The following is a 23,401-nucleotide window of genomic DNA, read 5'->3' as shown; positions in this document are numbered from 1 at the left end:
TCAACAGATGGATGGCTAAACAAACTGTGACATTTACAGAAGATGGAATATTATGCAGCTGTAAGACAGAATAAAGTTATGAAGTATGTGGCGGCATGAGTGGACCTTAAGGACATTATGCTGAGTGTGATTAGCCAGAAACAGAGGGCCAGATGCTATATGGTCTCACTGATATAAACTGACGTTGGTGAATAGACTTGGAGTGTTTTGTTGGTGGCAGAGGCCATCAGGAGATAGAGGTGGGGTGAGATGTTGGGTGGTTGCAGCTGGAGGGATGCAGATTGTGCAAAAGGAATGAATATAAAGACTCAGAAACGGATGGCGCGGTATTACCTAACTGTAATACAATTATGTTAAAACACTGAATGAAGCTGCATATGAGAACGACAGAGGGAGGAGGGCTGGGGCATAAATGAAATCACAAAGAAAGATAGATGATAAAGATTGAGATGGTATAATCTAGGAATGCCTAGAATGTATAATGATAGTGACTAAATGTACAAATTTTAAAAATGTTTTGGCACGAAGAAGAACAAAAGAATGTCATTACTGCAGTGTGCTGAAAATAGATGGTAATTAATATTTTAAAATTTCAACTTATGTGTAATGATATAGCTTTTATTGGTGTGACCATGTGATTGTGAAAACCTTGTGACTGACCCTCCCTTTATCCAGGGTATGACAGATGAGTAAAAAAATAAGGACAAGAAATAAATTAGGGATAATAACGGGTATTGGGTTGGGATGTTCTGGGTGTTCTTTTTTATTTTTATTTTATTGTTTTTTTTTCGAATAATGAAAATGTTCAAAAATTAATTCTGGTAATAAATGCACAACTATATGATGAAAAAAAAAGAAAACTATAAAAAATTGCTAAAAGAAATCACAGAAGACCTAAATAAATGGAAGGACATACTGTGTTCATGGATTGGAAGACTAAACATAGTTAAGATGTCAGTTCTACCTAAATCGATTTATAGATTCAATGCAATACCAATTAAAATCCCAAAAACTTATTTTCAGAAATAGAAAAACAAATAACCAAGTTTATTTGGAAGGGCAGGGTACCCTGAATAGCTAAAAATATCCTGAGAGTGAAAAATGAAGTCCGAAGTCTCACATACCTGACTTTAAGGCATATTATGAAGCTACAGTGGTAAAAACACCATGGTACTGGCATAAAGATAGATATACTGAACAATGGAATCAAATAGAGTATTCATATAGACCCTATCATCTATGGACAATTGATCTTTGATAAGGCAGGTAAGCCAACTCACCCGGGACAGAGTAGCCTCTTCAATAATGGTGCTTGGAGAACTAGATATCCATAAGCAAAAATATGAAAGAAGATCCATATCTTACATCTTATACAAAAATTAACTCAAAATTCATTAATGACCTAAACATTTAAACATTAGAGGTAGAACCATAAAACTTTTAGAAGAAAATGTTATCTTATAAAACTTGTGATAGGAGGCAGTTTCCTGTATCTTACACCCAAAGCATGAGCATTGAAGAAAGAAATAGATAAATGTGCTCCTCAAAACTGGGCACTTTTGTGCATCAAAGAACTTTGTCAAGAAAGTAAAAAGCAGCCTATGGAATGGGAGACAATATTTGGAAACCACATATCAGATAAGGGTCTAGTATTCAGAATATATAAAGAGATTGTTCAACTCAACAACAAAAAGACAAACAACACAATTTCAAAATGAGCAAAAGACATGAACATACACTTCTCAGAAGAGGAAATAGAAATAGCTAAAAGGCACATAAAAGGTATTCAACCTCCCTTGCTATTAGGGAAATGCAAATCAAAACCACAATGAGATATCATCTGACACCCACCAGAATGGTCATTTTCAAAAAAAAAAAAAGAGAGAGAGAGAGAGAGAACGACAAGTGCTGGAGAGGATATGGAGAAAGATGTACACTTATCCATTGTTGGTGGGAATGTAAAATGTTAAAATTGCTGTGGAAGGCAGTCTGCCGATATAAGTATAGAATTGCCATATGATCCAGCAATACCATTGCTAGGTATCTATTCAGAGGACAGGAGGGCAAGGACACAAACAGACATTTGCACAACAATGTTTATAGCAGCATTATTTACAATTGCCAGGAGATGGAAACAGTCCAAATGTCCATCAACAGAAAAGTGGCTAAGCAAGCTGTGGTATATACATAAATGGAATATTACGCAGCTGTAAAATAGAATAAATCATGAAGCATGTAACAACGTGGATGGACCTTGAGGACGTCATGCTGAGTGAAACTAGCCAGAAACAAAAGGAAAAATGCTGTATGGTCTCACTGATATGAACTATTGAGTGAACTTGGAGAATTTCAGTTAAGAACACAGGTTATCAGGCAGGCCACGGTGACTCACTGGCAGTTCTTGCCTTGCATGCCAGAGACCTGGGTTTGATTCCAGTGCCTGCCCATGTAAAAAAACAAATAAACAAACAAACAGACAAAAAAAGAACATAGGTTATCAGGAGATAGAAATAGGGTAGAGTTTGGGTAACTGGAGCTGAAGGGATACAGATTGTGCAAGAGAACTGATTGTAAAAATTCAGAAATGGATAGCACAATACTACCTGATTATAGCACAATAATGTAAGTACATCGAATGAAGCTAAATATGAGAATGACAGAGGGAGAAGGCTTGGGGGCACATATGAAACCAGAAGGAAAGATCGATGATAAAGACTGAGATGGTATAATCTAGAAATGCCTACAGCGTACAATGATAGTGACTACATGTACAGATTAAAAAATGTTTTTACAGGAGGAAGAACAAAGGAATGTCAATATTGCAGGATGTTGACAATAGATGGTCATTCATATTTTAAAGCAAAAAACGTTTATTTGGTACAAAATTTATATTTTGACCAGTGCATTTCCTAATATAACTTATGTGGACAGTTTAATTGAACACCAAAAGTACATGGAACCTTGAGGAGGGCATGCAATTTTGTAAGTTTGTCCAGAGTGATGCCCCAATAAATCCCACAGTGATTTGAACAATGAATAAAAAAGAATTTGCAAAGTCCCCTTGGGGGAACGGCGAGAAAGGGGGATAATTCAACTTCCTCATGCAGAGAATTCCTAATAGTCTTACAAGCAGTGGGGACAACCAAAGCAATAAGCTGAGCCCTCAATCTTGGGGTTTGTTCATATGAAATTTATCCCCACAAAGGATAGGCTAAGCCTACTTAAAAATAAGTGTAAGAGTCACCCCCAGAGAATCTCTTTTGTTGCCTCTCTCTCTCAGCCAACACGACAAGCAAACTCACTGCCCTGCCCCTCTCTAAGTGGGCATGACGCCCAGGGGTGAAAACCTTCCTGGCAACGTGGGACCGAAATCCTAGAATGAGCTGGGACTTAAGCACCAAGGAATTGAGAAAACCTTCTCAACTGAAAGGGGGAAGAGCGAAATGAGGCAAAATAAAGTGTCAATGGCTGAGAGATTTCAAACAGAGTCCAGAGGTTATCCTGGAGGTTATTCTTACGCATTATATAGATATCATCTTTTTAGTTAAGGAATATTGGAGAGGCTGGAGGGAAGTGCCCGAAAATGTAGAGCTGTATTCTAGTAGCCATGTTTCTTGAAGATGACTGTATAATGATATAGCTTTTGCAATGTGACTGTGTGATTGTAAAACGCTTGTGTCTGATGCTCCCTTTATCTACAGTATTGACAGATGAGTAAAAAATATGGATAAGAAATAAATAAATAATAGGGGGGACAAATGTTAAAATAAATTGAGTAGATTGAAATACTAGTGGTCAACGAGAGGGTGGGGTAAGGAGTATGGCATATATGAGTTTTTACTTTTTCCTTTCTTTCGCTGGAGAGTTGCAAATGTTCAAAAAGATGATCATGTTGATGAATACACAATTATATGATGATACTGTGAGCCACTGATTGTAACCATGTCAAGAATGTTTGTATGTTTGTTGTTTATAATTAAAAAAAGATCACAAATCAATAACCTAACAATACCTAAAGAACCAGAACAAGCAGAGGAAACTAAGTCTCTTTTTATTAAAAAAAAAAAGTGAAAGTAACAAATATTGGGGAGGACGTGGAGAAATAAAAACCCTCATATATTGTTGGTGGGAACGTAAAATGGTGCGATCACTATGGACAACAGTTTGGCAGGTTCTCATTTCCATATGATCTGGCAATTCTAATCCTAGGTATATATTTTAAAAAATTGAAAACAGAGACTTGAGCAGATATTTGTATACCAATGTTCATCACAGCATTATTTACAACAATCAAAAGGTGGAAGCAACCCAAGCGCCCATCAGCAGATAAATGGATAAACAAAGTGTGATATATATATATATATAACAGAATTATTATTCAGTTGTAAAAGAAGTGAAGTGCTCATACCTGGTTCAACATGGATGAACCCGGAAGACATCATGTTAAGTGAAATAAGCCAAACAAATATTGTCTGATTTCTCTTACATGAACTATTTAGAATGAGCAAATTCATAGATAGAAAGCATAATAGAGGTTACTAGGCAAGATGGGGTGGGCAATGGGGAGTTATTGCTAAATGAGCTTAAGTTTTGGTTTAGGATAATGAAAATAGTCCGGAAATAGCAGTGAAAGATACATAGTATTGTCAGTGTACCTAATATCAAACAATTATTCACTTAAAATGGTTAAAATTATTTTTATATTTTATCAAAAAAATTTTTTAAGTTAATAAAAAACTACAGAAACCAAAAGTAGGGCCACTGAAGATTCAGAACCTTCAGGAATGAATGTTTGGGTCACTCCACCAGGTAAAATGCTGATCAGCTGAGATCCTGGCTGAGGGCAAAGGTTCATGGAATGGGTAATGGAAGAAAGAAATCTTAATATTAACTGCAGTCTTGTGAGCAGTTATAGAAATGAAGATTGTAGCAGTTATGTATGTGTACTTGTATATATTAATAATTTTCTTGTATATCTTTCACTTTTTTATATCTTTTCACTTTCTTATTACCTGTACAAGTTTTGTTTAAGGTTAATTCTAAAATTAATTATTTAAGAACAAGAATAATCAGATGGAACTGCACTGGATTTGAAAAGTAATTTACATGGCCCAGAGATGGACAGTATGACTATCTCCCAAAGTGAACATAATACACTTTGCATCTCCTTCTATTGGAGATAACAATTTTGTATGTATGAAGAATAGTTGCATCTTGTTAGGGAGAAGCAGTTGTTTTTGTTGTTCTATGGATGTCAAATATGCATAGCAAGGTACATATGGATACTGGTAGCCAAAGGGACTGACCATGCGACTTATTACTCTACATAATCTCTCAGCTCTAAACTCATTCTTATGTACTTTGCTGTGGAATATAGGGCTAGCATTCTGCAAACTACGTTTCTCCAAGGCTTTGCTAATATGGTCACTACAGGGAGGTGGCATGACTGTAGGAAAAAAAGACTTGCTCTTTATCTTTGTTTCCAGCAGGCTTCCTGTTTGTTTCCTGTTTCCTATTCCTGTGTTACCCTAACACTTCTTCACCCTGGCAGAAGCAGTGACTTCCCCTAAGAATACCTGAATCCAGGATGCAGCTTTTCCAAACCAGCCTCGCTGCACCCCTCCTCCCCCAGAGAAACCAGCATCATCCATTGCCCCTCCTCAGAGTTTCAAGTTCCAGCCTTAGGGATCCCTTTCCCCAGGCTCAGAGATCCAGCAAAGGTCTAACTTTCACTTCACAGAGCCCCACCACCAAACTTCTAAACTGTTGGTTTTTTTTTTTCTCATCATTAGAGAAGTTGTAGGTTTACCAATTATACATAAAATACAGGATACCCATACACTAAGCCACCATCAACACCTAGCTGTGGTGTGGTTACAAATGATGACAGCACATTTTTATAACTGTAACTATTAACTAAACCTGATAGTTTAATTTAGGGATTACTGTTTGTGTTGTGCAGCTCCAAGGATTTTAATTTTAATTTTTATTTTGTTACAATATATACAACTTAACATTTTTCCTTTTAATCACATGCAGATATATACTTCAGTGCAGTTAATTGCCTTCACAATGTTGTGCTACCATCTCCAACATCCATTACCAAAATTTTTTCATCATTCCAAGTACTAACCATGGACGTTTTAAGCCTTAACTTCTCATTCCCTATCCTCACACCATCCCCTGGTAATCTATATTTAAGTTTTAATTCTAGGCTCTTCCCTTTGCTTCACTAGCCCTAGAGGTAGGAGGAGCTTTCTACAATTACGAAGTCTGTGAAAATTTGGTGTTCTCTTTTTGCTTCTTTAGTTCTAGTTAATAATTCTTTATATTAAGGTTTTTCTGTTCAAATAAATGGAATGGTTTCTTTTTCCTGACTGGACCCTAACTGATACAGTTCTTGCTCTCTCTTCAAGAATCTTCCCATCGAGATAGCTTATGAGTCTTACAATTGGAGGCGGTTTTATGGACCTTAAACCTAAAGCAAGAGCACTGAAGAAAGAAAGAAAGAAATGGGAGCTCCTCAAAATTAAACACTTTTGTGCACCAAAGAACTTCATCAAGAAAGTAGAAAGACAGCCTACACAATGGGAGACAATATTTGGAAATGACATATCAGATAAAGGGCTAGTATCCAGAATTTATAAAGAGATTGTTCAACTCAACAACAAAAAGACAGCCAATCCAATTACAAAATGGGAAAAAGACTTGAACAGGCACCTCTCAGAAAAGGAAATACAAATGGCTAAAAGGCACATGAAGAGATGCTCAATGTCCCTGGCCATTAGAGAAAGGCAAATCAAAACCACAATGAGATATCATCTGACACCCACCAGAATGGCCATTATCAACAAAACAGAAAATGACAAGTGCTGGAGAGGATGCGGAGAAAGAGGCACACTTATCCACTGTTGGTGGGAATGTCAAATGGTGCAACCACTGTGGAAGGCAGTTTGGCGGTTCCTCAAAAAGCTGAATATAGAATTGCCATACGACCCAGCAATACCACTGCTAGGTATCTACTCAGAGGACTTAAGGGCAAAGACACAAACGGACATTTGCACACCAATATTTATAGCAGCATTATTTACAATTGCAAAGAGATGGAAACAGCCAAAATGTCCATCAACAGAAGAATGGCTAAACAAACTGTGGTATATACATACGATGGAATATTATGCAGCTTTAAGACAGAATAAACTTATGAAGCATGTAATAACATGGATGGACCTAGAGAACATTATGCTGAGTGAGACTAGCCAAAAACTAAAGGACAAATACTGTATGGTCCCACTGATGTGAACTGACATTCGAGAATAAACTTGGAATATGTCATTGGTAACAGAGACCATCAGGAGATAGAAATAGGGTAAGATAATGGGTAATTGGAGCTGAAGGGATACAGACGGTGCAACAGGACTGGATACAAAAACTCAGAAATGGACAGCACAATAATACCTAATTGTAATGTAATTATGCTAAAACACTGAATGAAGCTGCATCTGAGGTATAGTTTTTTTTTATTTTTTTATTTTTATTTTTATTTTTTCTCTCTATTATCATTTTATTTCTTTTTCTGTTGTCTTTCTATTTCTTTTTCTAAATCGATGCAAACTAAGAAATGATGAATATGCATCTATGTGATGATATTAAGAATTATTGATTGTATATGTAGAATGGAATGATTTCTAAATGTTGTGTTAGTTATTTTTTTAATTAATAATAAATAATAATAAATAAATAATAGGGGGAACAAATGTTAAAATAAATTCAGTTTGAAAGGCTAGTGGTAAATGAAAGCGAGGGATAAGGGGTATGGTATGTATAGTTTTTTTCTCTATTGTCATTTTATTTCTTTTTCTGTTGTCTTTTTATTTCTTTTTCTAAATCAATGCAAATGTACTAAGAAATGATGAATATGCAACTATGTGATGATATTAAGAATTACTGATTGTATATGTAGAATGGAATGATATCTTAATGTTTTGTTTGTTAATTTTTTTAATTAATAAAAAAAGTTTAAAAAAAAAAAAAGAATCTTCCCATCGAAAAAATAGGCCAAGATGGCACTTAGCAGTGTAGGAAACCAGAAACAGTACAGAACAGCTCCTGCAGCCACATCAGGGACCAGACACACAGTGTACCCCAGTCTGGACCAGAAGACCGGCTGCAAGCCCCCCCAGAACCATGTGTTCCCAAAGTACCAGCGGCCGGTGCCCTTCCCCCACAGGCTGCTTCCCAGAGGGGAAAGGAAAGAAACTTTACCAGCAGCAGGGACTGAGCAAAATCAAACGCTAATTGTGAAATTAATTAACAAATTCTGACTACTAAAAATGGGCCCCCAGCTTAGGTGAACCTGGTCAAAGTGGAAGATGTTCATTTTTGTCCCGGTACCAAGGGAGCAGGGCTGATGGAAAAAGAAAAAAAAAAAGGAAAAAGAGGTTTTTGTGGCTGTGTTTCTACAAAGGCTTGACTGCCTTTGGATACAGCAGAAGGTCTTCTCAGGCTGCAACTGCCCCATGCATAGGCAGAAAAAAGCTTGTTTGAGGGCTTGTCTGGAGTCTATGCCTTCCCCAAGGGAGGGGTGAAGCCCGACTCAGGTGGAATCCCTCTCTCAAGGAATTCAGACGCCAGTGCTTGATAATTTGAAGCCATTAAAACCAGCCTACAACCTCTCATCTGTCTCCACCACGCCCCCAGCAGGGAGAGTCTGCCAAAGTTAAAGGTACCACATCATCTTATGCTGGTGGGACCTGCAGGCAGACAAGCACCACATATTGGGCAGGATAAGAAAAACAGTCCAGACACTTCACAGGAAAGTCTTTCAACCTGCTGGGTCTCACCCTCAGGGAAAACCAATGCAGATGACTCTTTCCTCCTGATAGGAAGACAGTTTGGTCTGGGAAAATCCAGCTGGGATCTGTAATACCTAAGTAGACCCTCCTAAGTGTGTGGGGTGGAGGAAAGGCACCATACATGCATGGCAAGAAACAAGAAAACAAGAACTGAAAAATTCTCCTCTATTAAACAAAACTTAAGCTAGAGGTCCAGATAACGCCGAACTGAATCTCAAAGAACAGAGAAACAACAAATTCATCCAGCAAGAAAACCCTAAGTAAAAGAAGTGAAAGGAATCTCCAGAATAAACTAATTAAGGTAATTAAATGCCTAGACGCCAGCAAAAAATAACAAATCACACTAAGAAAACTGAAGATATGGCCCAGTCAAAGGAACAAACCAACAATTCAAATGACATACAGGAGCTGAAACAATTAATTCACAATATACGAACAGAAATGGAAAACCTCATCAAAAACCAAATCACTAAATTGAGGGAGGATATAAAGAAGGCAAGGAATGAACAAAAAGAAGAAATTGAAAGTCTGAAAGAACAAATTACCGAACTTATGGGAATGAAAGGCAAGGCAGAAGAGATAAAAAAAAAAACAATGGAAACCTACAATGGTAGATTTCGAGAGACAGAACATAGGATTAGTGAACTGGAGGACAGAACATTTGAAATCCAACAAGCAAAAGAAAATATGGGGGAAAAATGGAAAAATATGAGCAGGGACTCAGGGAGTTGACTGACAACATGAAGTGCACAAATACACGAGTCGTGGGTGTTACAGAAGGAGAAAAGAAGGGAAAAGGAGGAGAAAAACTAATGGAGGAAATTATCACTGAAAGTTTCCCAACTCTTATGAACGGCTTAAAATTACAGATCCAAGAAGTGCAGCATCCCCCAAAGGGAATAGATCGAAATAGATGTACTTACTAATCAAAATGTCAGAGGTCAAAGAGAAAGAGAGAATTCTGAAAGCAGCAAGAGAAAAACAATCCATCACATACAAGGGAAGCCCAATAAGACTATGCATAGATCTCTCAGCAGAAACCACGGAGGCGAGAAGACAGTGAGATGATATATTAAAATTACTAAAAGAGAAAAACTGCCAACCAAGAATTCTATATCCAGCAAAACTGTTCTTCAAAAATGAGGGAGAAATTAAAACATTTCTGACAAAAAAAAATCACTGAGAGAATTTGTAACCAAGAGACCGGCTCTGCAAGAAATATTAAAGGGAGCACTAGAGGCACATATGAAAAGACAGGAGAGAGAGGTGCGGAGAAGAGTGTAGAAAGGAAGACTATGAGTAAAGGTAAAAAGAAGAAAAATTAGACATGACATATAAAATCCAAAAGGCAAAACAGTAGAAGTAAGTAATACCACTAAATGTTAACGGATTAAACTCCCCAATCAAAAGACAGAGACTGGCAGAATGGATTAAAAAACAGGACCCATCTATATGTTGTCAACAGGAAACACGTCTTAGACCCAAGGACAAACATAGGTTGAAAGTGCAAGGTTGGGAAAAGATATTTCATGCAAATAACAATCAGAAAAAAGCAGGAGTAGCTATACTAATATCCAACAAATTAGACTCCAAATGTAAAAGAGTTAAATGAGACAAAGAAGGACACTATGTATTAATAAAAGGAACAATTCAACAAGAAGACATAACAATCATAAATATTTATGCACCAAGCCAGAATGCTTGAAAATACATGCGGCAAAAACTGAAAACACTGAAAAGAGAAATACATACATCTACCACAATAGTTGGTGACTTCAATTCCCTGCTCTCCTCAATGGACAGAACATCTAAACAGAAGATCAATAAAGAAACAGAATTTGAATTAAAAAAATAAATGAGCTACACTTAACAGACATTTATAGAACAGTACACCCCACAACAGCAGGATACACCTTTTTCTCAAGTGCTCATGGATCATTCTCAAGGATAGACCATATGCTGGGTCACAAAGCAAGTCTCAATAAATTTAAAAAGACTGAAATCAGACAAAACACTTTCTCAGATCATAAAGGAACAAAGTTGGAAATCAATAACAGGCAGAGTGCCAGAAAATTCACAAACATGTGGAGGCTCAACAACACACTCTTAAACAACCAGTGGGTCAAGGAAGAAATTACAAGAGAAATCAGTAAATATCTCGAGGCAAATGAAAATGAAAACACAACATATAAAAACTTATGGGATGCAGCAAAGGCAGTGCTAAAAGGGAAATTTATTGCCCTAAATGCCTATATCAAAAAAGAAAGGGCAAAAATCAAGAAATTAACTTGAAAGAAGTCAAGAAAGAAAGTCAAACTAACCCCAAGGCAAGCAAAAGGAAAGAAATAATGAAGATTAGAGCAGAAATAAATTAAACTGAGGATATGAAAACAATTGAGAAAATCAACAAAACCAGAAGCTGGTTCTATGAGAAAATCAGAAAGACTGAGGGACCCTTAGCAAGATTAACAAAAAGAAGAAGAGATAGGTTGCAAATCAATAAGATCAGAAATGGAAGAGGAGACATAACCACTGACCCCACAGAAATAAAGGAAGTAATAATAGGATACTATGAACAGCTTTATGCTAATAAACTAGACAATGTAGATGAAATGGACAACTTCCTAGAAAGGCACGAACAACCAACTCTGACTCAAGAAGAAATAGACGACCTCAACAAACCCATCACAAGTAAAGAAATTAAATCAGCCATTAAGAAGCTCCCAAAAAAGAAAAGTCCAGGACCAGATGGCTTCACATGTGAATTCTACCAAGCATTCCAGAAAGAACTAGTACCAATCCTGCTTAAACTCTTCAAAAACATTGAAGAGGAGGAAAGCTACCTAACCCATTCTACAAAGCCAACATCACCCTTATACCAAAGCCAGGCAAAGATACTACAAAAAAAGAAAACTACAGACCAATCTCTCTAATGAATATAGATACAAAAATCGTCAACAAAATTCTAGCAGATTGAATCCAGCAACCCATTAAAAGAATTATACATCATAACCAAGTAGGATTCATTCCAGGTATGCAAGGATGGGTCAACACAAGAAAAACAATTAATGTAATATACCATATCAACAAAACAAAGCAGAAAAACCACATGATCATCTCAATTGATGCAGAAAAGGCATGTGACAAAATTCAGCATCCTTTCCTGTTGAAAAACACTTCAAAGGATAGGAATAGAAGGGAACTTCCTCAAAATGATAAAGGGAATATATGAAAAACCCACAGCTAGCAATATCCTCAATGGGGAATAACTGAAAACTTTCCCCCTAAGATCAGGAACAAGACAAGGATGTCCACTATCACCACTGTTATTCAACATTGTGTTGGAAGTTCTAGCGAGAGCAATTACACAAGAAAAAGAACTACAAGGCATCAAAATTGCAAAGGAAGAAGTAAAACTCTCACTGTCTGCAGATGATATGATACTATATGTTGAAAATCCTGAAAAATCCACAGCAAAGCTACTATGCTAATATATGAGTACAGCAAAGTGGCAGGTTACAAGATCAACGCTCAAAAATCTGTAGTGTTTCTATACACTAGTAATGAACAATCTGAGAAGGAAATCAAGAAAAGAATTTCATTTACAATTACACCAAAACAATAAAACATTAAGGAATAAATTTAACTAAAGAGGCAAAAGACCTATACAAAGAAAACTACAAGAAATTGTTAAAAGAAATCACAGAAGACCTAAATAGATATAAGGGCATACCGTGTTCATGGATTGGAAGACTAAATATAGTTAAGATGTCAATTCTACCTAAATTGACTTACAGATTCAATGCAATAGCAATTAAAATCCCAAAAACTTACTTTTCAGAAATAGCAAAACCAATAACCAAATTTATCTGGAAGGGCAGGGTGCCCCGAATAGCTAAAACTATCCTGAGGAAAAAAAAAATGATGTCAGAGGCCTCACGCTACCTGACTTTAAGGTGTATTCTATGGACAATTGATCTTTGATGAGGCAGTCAAGCCAACTCGCCTGGGACAGAACAGTCTCTTCAATAAATGGTGCCTAGAGAACTGGATATCCATATGCAAAAGAATGAAAGAGGACCCATATCTCATACCCTATACAAAAGTTAACTCAAAATGGATCAAAGACCTAAACATTAGATCTAAGACCATAAAACTGTTAGAAGAAAATGTAGGGAACTATCTTATAAATCTTACACTAGGAGGCAGTTTCCTAGACCTTACACTCAAAGCAAGAGCATTGAGGAAAGAAATAAATAAATGGGAACTCCGCAAAATTAAACACTTTTGCGCATCAAAGAACTTTGTCAAGAAAGTAAAAAGACAGCCTACACAATGGGAATCAATATTTGGAAACAACATATCAGATAAAGGTCTATTATCCAGAATTTATAAAGAGATTGTTCAACTCAACAACAAAAAGTCAGACAACTCAATTACAAAATGGGAAAAAGACTTGAACAGACACTTCTCAGAAGAGGAAACAGAAATGGCCAAAAGGCACATGAAAAGATGCTCAACTTTCCTGGCTATTAGGGAAGTGCAAATCAAAACCACAATGAGATATCATCTCACACCCACCAGAATGGCCATTATCAATAAAACAGAAAATGACAAATACTGGAGAGGATATGGAGAAAGAGGCACACTTATCCACTGTTGGTGAGAATGTCAAATGGTACAATTGCTGTGGAAGGCAGTTTGGCAGTTCCTCAAAAAGCTAAATGTAGAATTGCCATATGACCTGGTAACACCATTTCTAGGTATCTACTCAGAGGACATGAGAACAAGGACACAAACAGACATTTACACACCAGTGTTTATAGCAGCATTATTTATAATTGAGAAGAGATGGAAACAGCCAAAATGCCCATCAACAGATGAGTAGCTAAACAAACTGTGGTATATACATACGATGGAATCTTATGCAACCATAAGACAGAATAAAGTTATGACGTATGTAACAACATGGATGGACCTTAAGGACATTATGCTGAGTGAGATTAGCCAGAAACAAAAGGACAAATACTGTATGGTCTCACTGATATGAACTGACATTAGTGAATAAACTTTGAGAATTTCAATGATAAAAGAGACCATCAGGAGGTAGAAATAGGGTAAGATATTGGGTAATTGTAGCTGAAGGGATACAGATTGTTCAACAGGACTGAATGTAAAAACTAAGAAATGGACAGCACAATACTACCTAACTGTAACACAATTATGTTAAAACACTAAATGAATCTGAATGTGAGAATGATAGGGGGACGAGGGCTGGGGGCACAAATGAAATCGGAAAGAAAGATAGACGATAAAGACTGAGATGGTATCATCTAGGAATGCCTGGAGTGCATAATGATAGTGACTAAATGTACAAATTTCAAAAATGTTTTTGCATGAGGAAGAACAAAGGAATGTCATTACTGCAGGGTGCTGAAAATAGATGGTAATTAATATTTTAAAATTGCAACATGTGTGAGACGAGGTCAAAAAATGTTTATTTGGTACAAAATTTATATTTTGACTAGTGCATTTCCTAATACAACTTATGTAGACAGCTTAATTGAACACCATAAGTACATGGAACCTTGAGTAGGACATGAGATTTTGTGGGTTTTCCCAGAGTGATACCCCGATAAATCCCAGATTTGAACAGTGAATAAAAAAGTATTTGCAAAGTCCCCTTCGGGGAATGGTGAGAAAGTGGGGAAATTCAACTTCCCAAGTTGAATTCTTGATATTCTCACAAGCAGTGTGGACAACCAAAGCTATAGGCTGAGCCCCCAGTCTTGGGGTTTGTTCATATGAAACTTAACCCCACAAAAGATAGGTCAAGGCTACTTAAAATTATGCCTAAGAGTCATCCCCAGGAGAACCTCTTGTTGCTCAGATGTGACCTCTCTCTCCTGTCAACACAACAAGCAAACTCACCACCCTTCCTCTGTCTACGTGCAACATGACTCCCAAGGGTGTGGACCCTCCTGGCAACATGTGACAGAAATCCTAAAACGAGCTGAGACTCAGCATCAAGGGATTGAGAAAACTCCTAGAATGAGCTGAGACTCAGCATCAAGGAATTGAGAAAACCTTCTTGACCAAAAGGGGGAAGAGTGAAATGAGACAAAGTGTCAATGGCTGAGAGATTCCAAAGTCAAGAGGTTATCCTGGAGGTTATTCTTACACATTAAGTAGATATCACCTTGCTAGTCAAGATGTAGTGGAGAGGCTGGAGGGAACTGCCTGAAAACACATAGAGCTGTGTTCCAGTAGCCATGTTTCTTGAAGATGATTGTGTCATGATATAGCTTTCACAATGTGACCGTGTGATTGTGAAAACCTTGTGTCTGATGCTCTTTTTATTTACCTTGTCAACAGATGAGTAGAACAGATGGAATAAAAATAATAGGGGGAACAAATGTTAAAATAAATTTAGTTTGAAGTGCTAGTGATCAATGAAAGGGAGGGGTAAGGAGTATGGTATGTATAAATACTTTTTGTTTTTGTTTTATTTCTTTTTCTGAATAGATGCAAATGTTCCAAGAAATGATCATGATGATGAATATGCAACTATGTGATGATATTATGAATTACTGATTATATATGTAGAACGGAATGATCAAAAAAAAAAAAATCTTCCCATCTCCGTTCCCTTGCCTTCTCTCTACAAGCCTTATAGTTAAGTTCATACACTTTCACAGTTTTAAGCACTACCTATATACAGACAAATCTCCAGCCAACCAATGTGAAATGGAATAAAAATAGAGTTTTACATGCCTTTGTAACAGCACTCATCAACTCTGTTTACCAGTCTATTTTCCCTTCAGATCATAAGTTAGTAAAGGACAGGAATCAAGTCTTATCCATCTTTGTACCTCTAGTGCCGCATACAGTATCCGATACAGAGTGGGTGCCCAGTAAGGAAGTGAAGAATGAATGATCGACTACTAATTGAGTTCTTTTTATCTGTCTTTAAATGGACCATTTCATCAAGGTCTCAAATAACCAACACCACAATTAAAGCTAATACTCCAAGTTTCAAATGTTAAGTACATAAATTCATCTTACCTTCAATACAGAGGTCTGCTACACTCCCATCTTCCACACTGCATAACAATTCTTGGAGAAGAGGCAGTAGAAGGGAGGTTATTAACAATTAAAAGAGAAACAAACCCACAAGGCATACTGTGAATTCTAAGACTAAAGGCAGCTTTAAGCAATGTCCCAGCCAAATTCTACCCTCAGTGCCAAACACCTAGACTTTTAAAGACCCACCTGCCTTTTAAGGATAAGGACTGTCAGCGTGACACAGCAGAAGAACTGTGTGCTCTGGAGTCTATGACAGGCTTGGGGTAAAATTCCAGTTCTGCCATTTGTTAGCTATGACTTTTCTGAGCTCAGGAATCATCATATCTCCTTAAAGGACTTTTCTCTGGTATAGGAAAGTACCCTTTATAAGTCAGATATTCCCCTCCCCAAAAGGACTCATTCCATAGGCCATTAAATCATATTAAAAGAAGGGACCTCATATAAATTTAATTCATCTCATTTTACAAATGAAGGAACTAAGGCACAAAGATAGATGTTAAAGATTGAGATGGTATAATCTAGGAATGCCTAGAGTGTATAATAGTAGTGAAATGTACAATGTACAAATTTTAAAAATGTTTTTGCATGAGGAAGAATAAAGGAATGTCATTATTGCAGGGTGCTGAAAAATAGATGGTAATTAATATTTTAAAATGTCACCTTATGTGTGAGACTAAAGCAAAAAAATGTTTGTTTCAAAATTTATATTTTGACAAGAGCATTTCCTAATATAATTTATGTAGATAGTTTGACTGAACATCATAAGTACTTGGAATCTCAGGTAGGACAATTTGCTAATAAGTTAAACTATGAAAAGTCTAACATTTCTTCAAGACTTGTTTCTCCAAGACCCCAAAAGCAGACTATCGTTTACATGCAAAACTCATGCCAAGTTTCCCTTTTAAGCTCACCAAAAAGTATGCTTATGAAATGAGATTTTGTTGGTTTGTCCAGAGTGATGTCCCGATGAATCCCAGAGTGATTTGATCAGTGAGTGGAAAAGTATTTGCAAGCCCCCTTCGGGGAATGGTGGGAGCGGGGAGAAATTCAACTTCCCCAAGTTGAATTCTTGATATTCTCACAAGCAGTGTGGACAACCAAAGCTATAGGCTGAGCCCCCAGTCTTGGGGTTTGTTCATATGAAACTTAACCCCACAAAGGATAGGTCAAGTCTACTTAAAATTTAGGCCTAACAGTCACCCCCAAGAGAGCCTCTTTTGTTGCTCAGATGTGGCCTCTCCCTCCAGCCAACATGAAGAGCAGTCTCACCACCCTTCCCCTCTCTGCGCGGGACATGACTCCCAGGGGTGTGGACCTTCCTGGCAACGAGGGACAGAGATCCTGGAATGAGCTGAGACTCAGCATCAAGGGACTGAGAAAAACCCTAGAATGAGCTGAGAATCAACATCAAGGGATTGAGAGAACCTTCTCGACCAAAAGGGGGAAGAGTGAAATGAAACTAAGTGTCAATGGCTGAGAGATTCCAAACAGAGTCGAGAGGTTATCCTGGAGGTTATTCTTACACATTAAGTAGATATCACCTTGTTGTTCAAGATGTAGTGGAGAGGCTGGAAGGAACTGCCTGAAAATATCGAGCTGTGTTCCAATAGCCATGTTTCTTGATGGTGATTGAACAATGATATAGCTTTCACAATGTGACTCTGTGATTGTGAAAACCTTGTGTCTGATGCTCCTTTTATCTACCATATCAACAAAAGAGTAGAACATATGGAATAAAAATAAATAATAGGGGGAACAAATGTTAAAATAAATTTAGTTTGAAATGCTAGTGGTAAATGAAAGCAAGGGGTAAGGGGTATGGTATGTATAACTTTTTTTTCTCTATTATCATTTTATTTCTTTTTCTGTTGTCTTTTTATTTCTTTTTCTAAATCGATGTAAATGTTCTAAGAAATGATGAATATGCAACTATGTGATGATATTAAGAATTACTGATTATATATGTAACTTATTGTTTTGTTTGCTTGTTGTTAATTTTTTTAAATAATAAAAAAATCAAAAAAAATGGGGAAGTGACTTGATCAGGGTCACACCCATATCAACAGATTCCAGTCCAGACTTTCTGTACCTGTGCAAAGACCAGACTCACTCTGAAGGATCATGCATTTTCCATACTCATCTTCATATTTTTACTAACCTCTTAGCTCTATTGAAGCCTGTTAGCATATAATTCATCATGTGTCTTAGAAAGGAGACCATTTCTTCATCATTACGGCAAAACAATTTGCTAATAAGTTAAACTATGAAAAGTCTAACATTTCTTCAAGACTTGTTTCTCCAAGACCCCAAAAGCAGACTATCGTTTACATGCAAAACTCATGCCAAGTTTCCCTTTTAAGCTCACCAAAAAGTATGCTTATGAAATGGATGCAGACTCTCTGGTCCTGAGCCACATGCTGTGTGACTAGCGAGGAATGCCTCACGAGGGCATCTCGAAAACAGGACAATACATGCTTCTTGCGCACCAACTTGAGGCAGAAAGAGAAAAATATTCTTCAGTGGCAACCATGTCTCAGTTGCCACTGAACTTAAGCAACTGTAATTTCCAAATGTAATTATAAGATGACACTGAGGGGATTATCTAAACAACACCGAGATTCATCCTTTCTGAAGGAATTATGGAAAAGAGCATTGTTTATAGACAGGAATCCATGTTGTCATATAGAGAACTATACATGGGCCAAGGGTCCAATTATTTTATATTTGCATAGCACTTTACTATTTACAAATAACTCTCTTGTCCAATAGTTCATTTAAGTCTAACAAGTCAGCAGTGAGGCAAACAAAATAGACATTATTACCATTTTGGAGATGAGAAAACTGAGGCTCAGAGACTTTCCTAAGGACTCAAATCCAAGTCTCAGACCCAGGTCTTGCCCAAGGTTAGTGTTCTTTTCAACTTGATAGTCTGAGGGAATGGGACTGGGGACCCTCTAACTCATAGCCCAAGAAAATTACAGAAATAGGTAGAAAAAGCACACCCTTCTACTAAGGTAGGCAAACATCCTCATGCTCAAGTTACCTCCCTATGTAGGGAACTGGGCTGTAGCTACACAGATTGCTCAAGACAGCAGTGAATGCGTGGGTCATGAAAAGGGTAACCACCGATGACAGGACAGGAACATGGGTACAGGTGACTACATCACTCTCTCGATTGGTGAGAACTAATACCTACCTCCTGTAATAAGCTCCACTATCTCCATGGTTTAAATCTCACCCATCTTTTCAAGCCTGATTAAATGCTTCCTCTTTAAGAAACCTTTCCCAATTTCTCTTCTTACTTCCAGAGTCCTTGACCACAAACATGCACATTTTCTATATTTTCAGTAAAGTGTTTTCATATTTTCTTCCCTATTGCACAGTCTTACTCACCTCTACATCCCTGTCTTACTGTCTAAAAATAGTCACCTCAGAACTTCACCATCTCAATGAAACCTCAGAGGTTATCTGAGAGGTTATTAACTAGCAAAACTTCCCAGAATGTGGTCTGGGGACCTCTGGGAATCCCCAGGGGGTCCCTTTCCAGGAGTCCACAACTTCAAAATTATTTTCATAATAGTACTGACATTATTTGCCTTTTTCACTCTCATTCTTTCACGAGTTAACAGTGGAGTTTTCCAGAAGTTATGAATGATACCACAACAGACTGGATACACAAACAGATGTTCTTCTATTAAGCGAGACATTAAAGATATTTGCAAAAATGTAAAAGCAAATTCACTCTTTCACTATTTCTTACTTTAGACACACTTATTTTATTTTAAAAATTACTATGTAATATGCAATGTATTCACCATTATTTTTAAATGAATTAATAAACATTTCTAAGCTTTCTGTTTTAATTTATAATACAGTAAACACTGATGGATATAGCACACATAAAAGATCTTCAGTGTAGAAATGAAAATGCCTTCATATAAATTTGTATCAGATTTTTTGCTTCTGTTAACCAAGCCCAGGCCTTCCTCTTTCCATTTCCAAATCAAATCACCTCATTCCTCTTCTCAAGACTTTCTAATGACTTCTCACCATATTTATACTAAAATGTAAAATTACTACCATAAAAAAATAAAAAATAAAAATAAAGCTCTTCAATGTAAAGGCACCTTGAGAAAAAAGTTTGAGAACCACCGATCTAGCCCAACGCTTCCACCTAAGGTAAGAAACATCACCCAATCCCCCAGGAATGGACAAAGTGATCTCCAAAACACTTATTGGGTGCCTCTATGGACAAGAATCTCACTGTAAAGATGGGGTTTGAGGGAACAAGCAGTCCACCTTTCAGCCACCTCTGCCTATCGGAAACGTCTCCTTCCCATACATCCTACTTCAACCTGAACGTAACTTCTATCCTTCAATTCTGCTATCAGAGACCAAGGGAGCCCCTTCCTCTACATTCACATCCTCAAATATCCGAAGAGAATAAAAAGCTCCCATTGCACGTGTGCCTGGCCCACAGGCTGAGTGCAGACTGTAATCGGAGTCTGAGCTAAGGCTAAAATAAATCCTGGGGAAATGGAGACGGGGGCCACAAATGGCAGGGCAGGTACCAAGAAGGAAAGGAGGGAATGCGCACTAGTAGAGACTGGGCAGGGGGATGCGTGGAGAGGATGATTCTGCTTTAGTACTGACTGGGATAGAGCCACGCGAAGCCCATTGCTAGGGGTCAGGGCCTGGTTTGAAAAGGGTACGCTCTGGCCTACACCTAGGCCGCTGGCACAGCAGACTGGGGCTGGGACGGTATAGAAAATAAGGGCAAAGAGGCCAGGAAAGAAGGGCAGGCCTGATTTACGGGGTTAACTTAAGGCGGTTGGGTTGGCTCAGTTTTAGGGAAAGTGACCCCGGTTCCAGGTAGTTGGCCCAGCCGAGGCCGCCCTGGTGAGGGGAAAGCCTGGGCCGGGTTCACTAGGGGAGGGGGCCGTCCGCACCGCCACACCGGGCTCCGGCAGCAGCTCCAACGCGCAGGCCAGGCAGAGGCGCGGGGTCAGGGTCAGAAGCCAGCGCGGGTCGTGCCGGTAATGGACCCTCTCGAAGAGCAGCGCAGAGGTCTCCTCTTCCCTGCCCGGCCCCTGAGAGTCCGGGGCCACCGCCTCCCTCATAGCCATCTAGCCGACAGCACTCCGGCGTGCTGGCGTCTTTTCCCGCGCAGCTTGTGCGCACGCGCACTTAGAAGAGAGCCCTGCGTTCTATGAGCGTGTGTGTAATGCGCTTGCGCGGAGCGAGCAGCGCCGTAGCGTCAGGCGCGGGGAGTCCTCTGAGGGCGGGTGATAGGCACAAGGACTGTGGCGTGTGTGCCAATGCGCACGAGGCAGTTTGCCGCCAGAGCCCACAGGTGTGAGTGTTCACCACACCGAAGTTGTAAGGTGTGTATAAGAGAAGCAATCATTAACCTTGAAAAAGGAAGTGAGCAATTTTTTTTTTAAACAACCTCAACCCTTCCAATGTCTAAAACTTAGAATTGCCATAGCCCAAACAACCCTAAGGAGAGGTATAGAAAGATCAAAGGTGATGGTGGAATTACACACAAAAGATAGACATTTAACAAATGCATATGAATGCTGAATCATTAATCTCTTTTAGTCTCCGGTATTTTAGAGCAGCTGGAAGTAAAAACCTAAAATTGTGAAATTGTAGCCTATGTCAAGCTCTGAAATATGTTCTAAAACTAATTGTGGTGCTGTGCTTTGAAATTTATACCTTTTTTTGTATATATATTATTTTTCACCAAAAAAAGGGGGGGGGAATCTAACGTGATGATAAAAAAATATTTAAGCCCTCTAGCCTCCTATATTCTGGAGCAGCTAGAAGGAAAAATAGAAGAGGCTGGTATGGTAGCCCATGACAAACTCTGGGATTTGTCCTGTAACCACTTGTTGAAGAGTGCTTTGAAAACTATTGTTTTTTTTATTTCTTTGCTTTGTATATAATACTATACAATTTCAAAAGTTAAAACACACACACACACACACACACACATGCACACACACACACACCTCTTAGTGATTTTTCTCCAGAAGCTATTAGTATTATCATTATTAAGACGTTCCCCTTGAAATATCCTCTCACGGAGGGCTGCACTGCACCTAGGACTTTCAAAATGCAGAACGAATGCTAAGGATAACATTTGTTATGTTATCAAATGAACATATTAACCATAACAATCCATCCTTCAACATGGACTTGTTTAGCACCTGTTACCTTCAGAAACCATGATCTGATATAGTTAGGCCCACCTCATCCTGCATCAAGCAGAGAAACAAGTCACTGCTTTGGTGAGATGGTGACTTTATTGAAGGCACATCCACAAGGAACTGGAGGAAGAATCTTTCCAAGACCCGTTTGAAATGAGAAAGGTAATTTGAGTTTTTGTAGTCCAACCAGGCAAAGGAATAGCAAACATCCTGAGGAAAGCAGAAAAACAAACAAAAAACACTAAAAGTCACAAAATTCATTAAAATTTATGGTAATTAATATTTTAAAACTTTAACTTATGTGTGAGACTAAAGCAAAAAATGTTTATTTGGTACAAAATTTTTATTTTGACTAGTGTGTTTCCTAATATAACTTATGTGGGCAGCTTAACTGAACACCATAAGTACGTGGAACCTTGAGTAGAGCATGAGATTTTGTAGGTTTGTCCAGAATGATGCCTCAGTAAATCCCAGAATGATTTGAAGAGTGAATAAAAAAGTATTTGCAAAGTCCCCTTGGGGTAACGGCGAGAAAGGGGGAAAATTCAGCTTCCCCAATTGGAGAATTCTTGATAGTCTCACAAGCAGTGGGGACAATCAAAGCAATAGGCTGAGCCCCTAATCTTGGGGTTTGTTCATATGAAACTTAACCCCACAAAGAATAAGGTAAGCCTACTTAAATTAGGCCTAAGAGTCACCCCAAGAGAACCTCTTTTGTTGCTCAAATGTGGCCTCTCCCTCTCAGCCAACACGACAAGCAAACTCACTGCCCTCCTCCTCTCTACGTGGGACATGACTCCGTAGTGGGACCTCCCTGGCAACGTGGGACAGAAATCCTAGAATGAGCTGGGACTCAGCACCAAGGGATTGAGAAAACCTCGACCAAAAGGGGGAAGAGAGAAATGAGACAAAATAAAGTGTCAAGAGCTGAGAGATTCCAAGCAGAGTTGAGAGACTATCCAGGAGGTTATTCTTATGCATTAAATAGATACTACCTTTTTAGTTAAGGTATATTGGAGAGGCTGGAGGGAAGTGCCTGAAAATGTTGAGCTGTTCAGTAGCCATGTTTATTGAATTATACAATTGTATAATGATATAGCTTTCGCAGTGTGACTGTGTGATTGTGAAACCCTTGTGTCTGATGCTCCTTTTATCTGCCTTATCGACAGACAAGTAAAACATATGGAATAAAAATAAATAATAGGGGAAAGAAATGTTAATATAAATTTAGTAGATTGAAACGCTAGT

At 38.1% G+C, this 23,401-nt stretch overlaps 1 protein-coding gene across 2 annotated transcripts in view; it reads right to left on the bottom strand.

Annotated features, from left to right (window-relative positions):
• The window catches only part of MEI1 (meiotic double-stranded break formation protein 1), a 211,447-nt gene extending 190,347 nt beyond the window's left edge, over positions 1-21,100 (bottom strand). For both annotated transcript variants that reach the window (XM_077169009.1, XM_077169010.1), the window contains exons 1-3: positions 20,891-21,100; positions 18,307-18,430; positions 15,921-15,971 (exon numbers count right to left, since the gene is read on the bottom strand). In XM_077169009.1, coding sequence (XP_077025124.1) covers positions 15,921-15,971; positions 18,307-18,430; positions 20,891-21,067 — 352 coding nt within the window. In that variant the 5' untranslated portion in view covers positions 21,068-21,100. The remainder of the gene's footprint in view (positions 1-15,920; positions 15,972-18,306; positions 18,431-20,890) is intronic.
• Between the last annotated feature and the right edge of the window lie 2,301 nt (positions 21,101-23,401).

Source organism: Tamandua tetradactyla, chromosome 7, assembly GCF_023851605.1.
Source record: "Tamandua tetradactyla isolate mTamTet1 chromosome 7, mTamTet1.pri, whole genome shotgun sequence".
Taxonomy (NCBI): Eukaryota; Metazoa; Chordata; class Mammalia; order Pilosa; family Myrmecophagidae; genus Tamandua; species Tamandua tetradactyla.
This window is presented reverse-complemented; position numbering and strand designations above follow the sequence as displayed.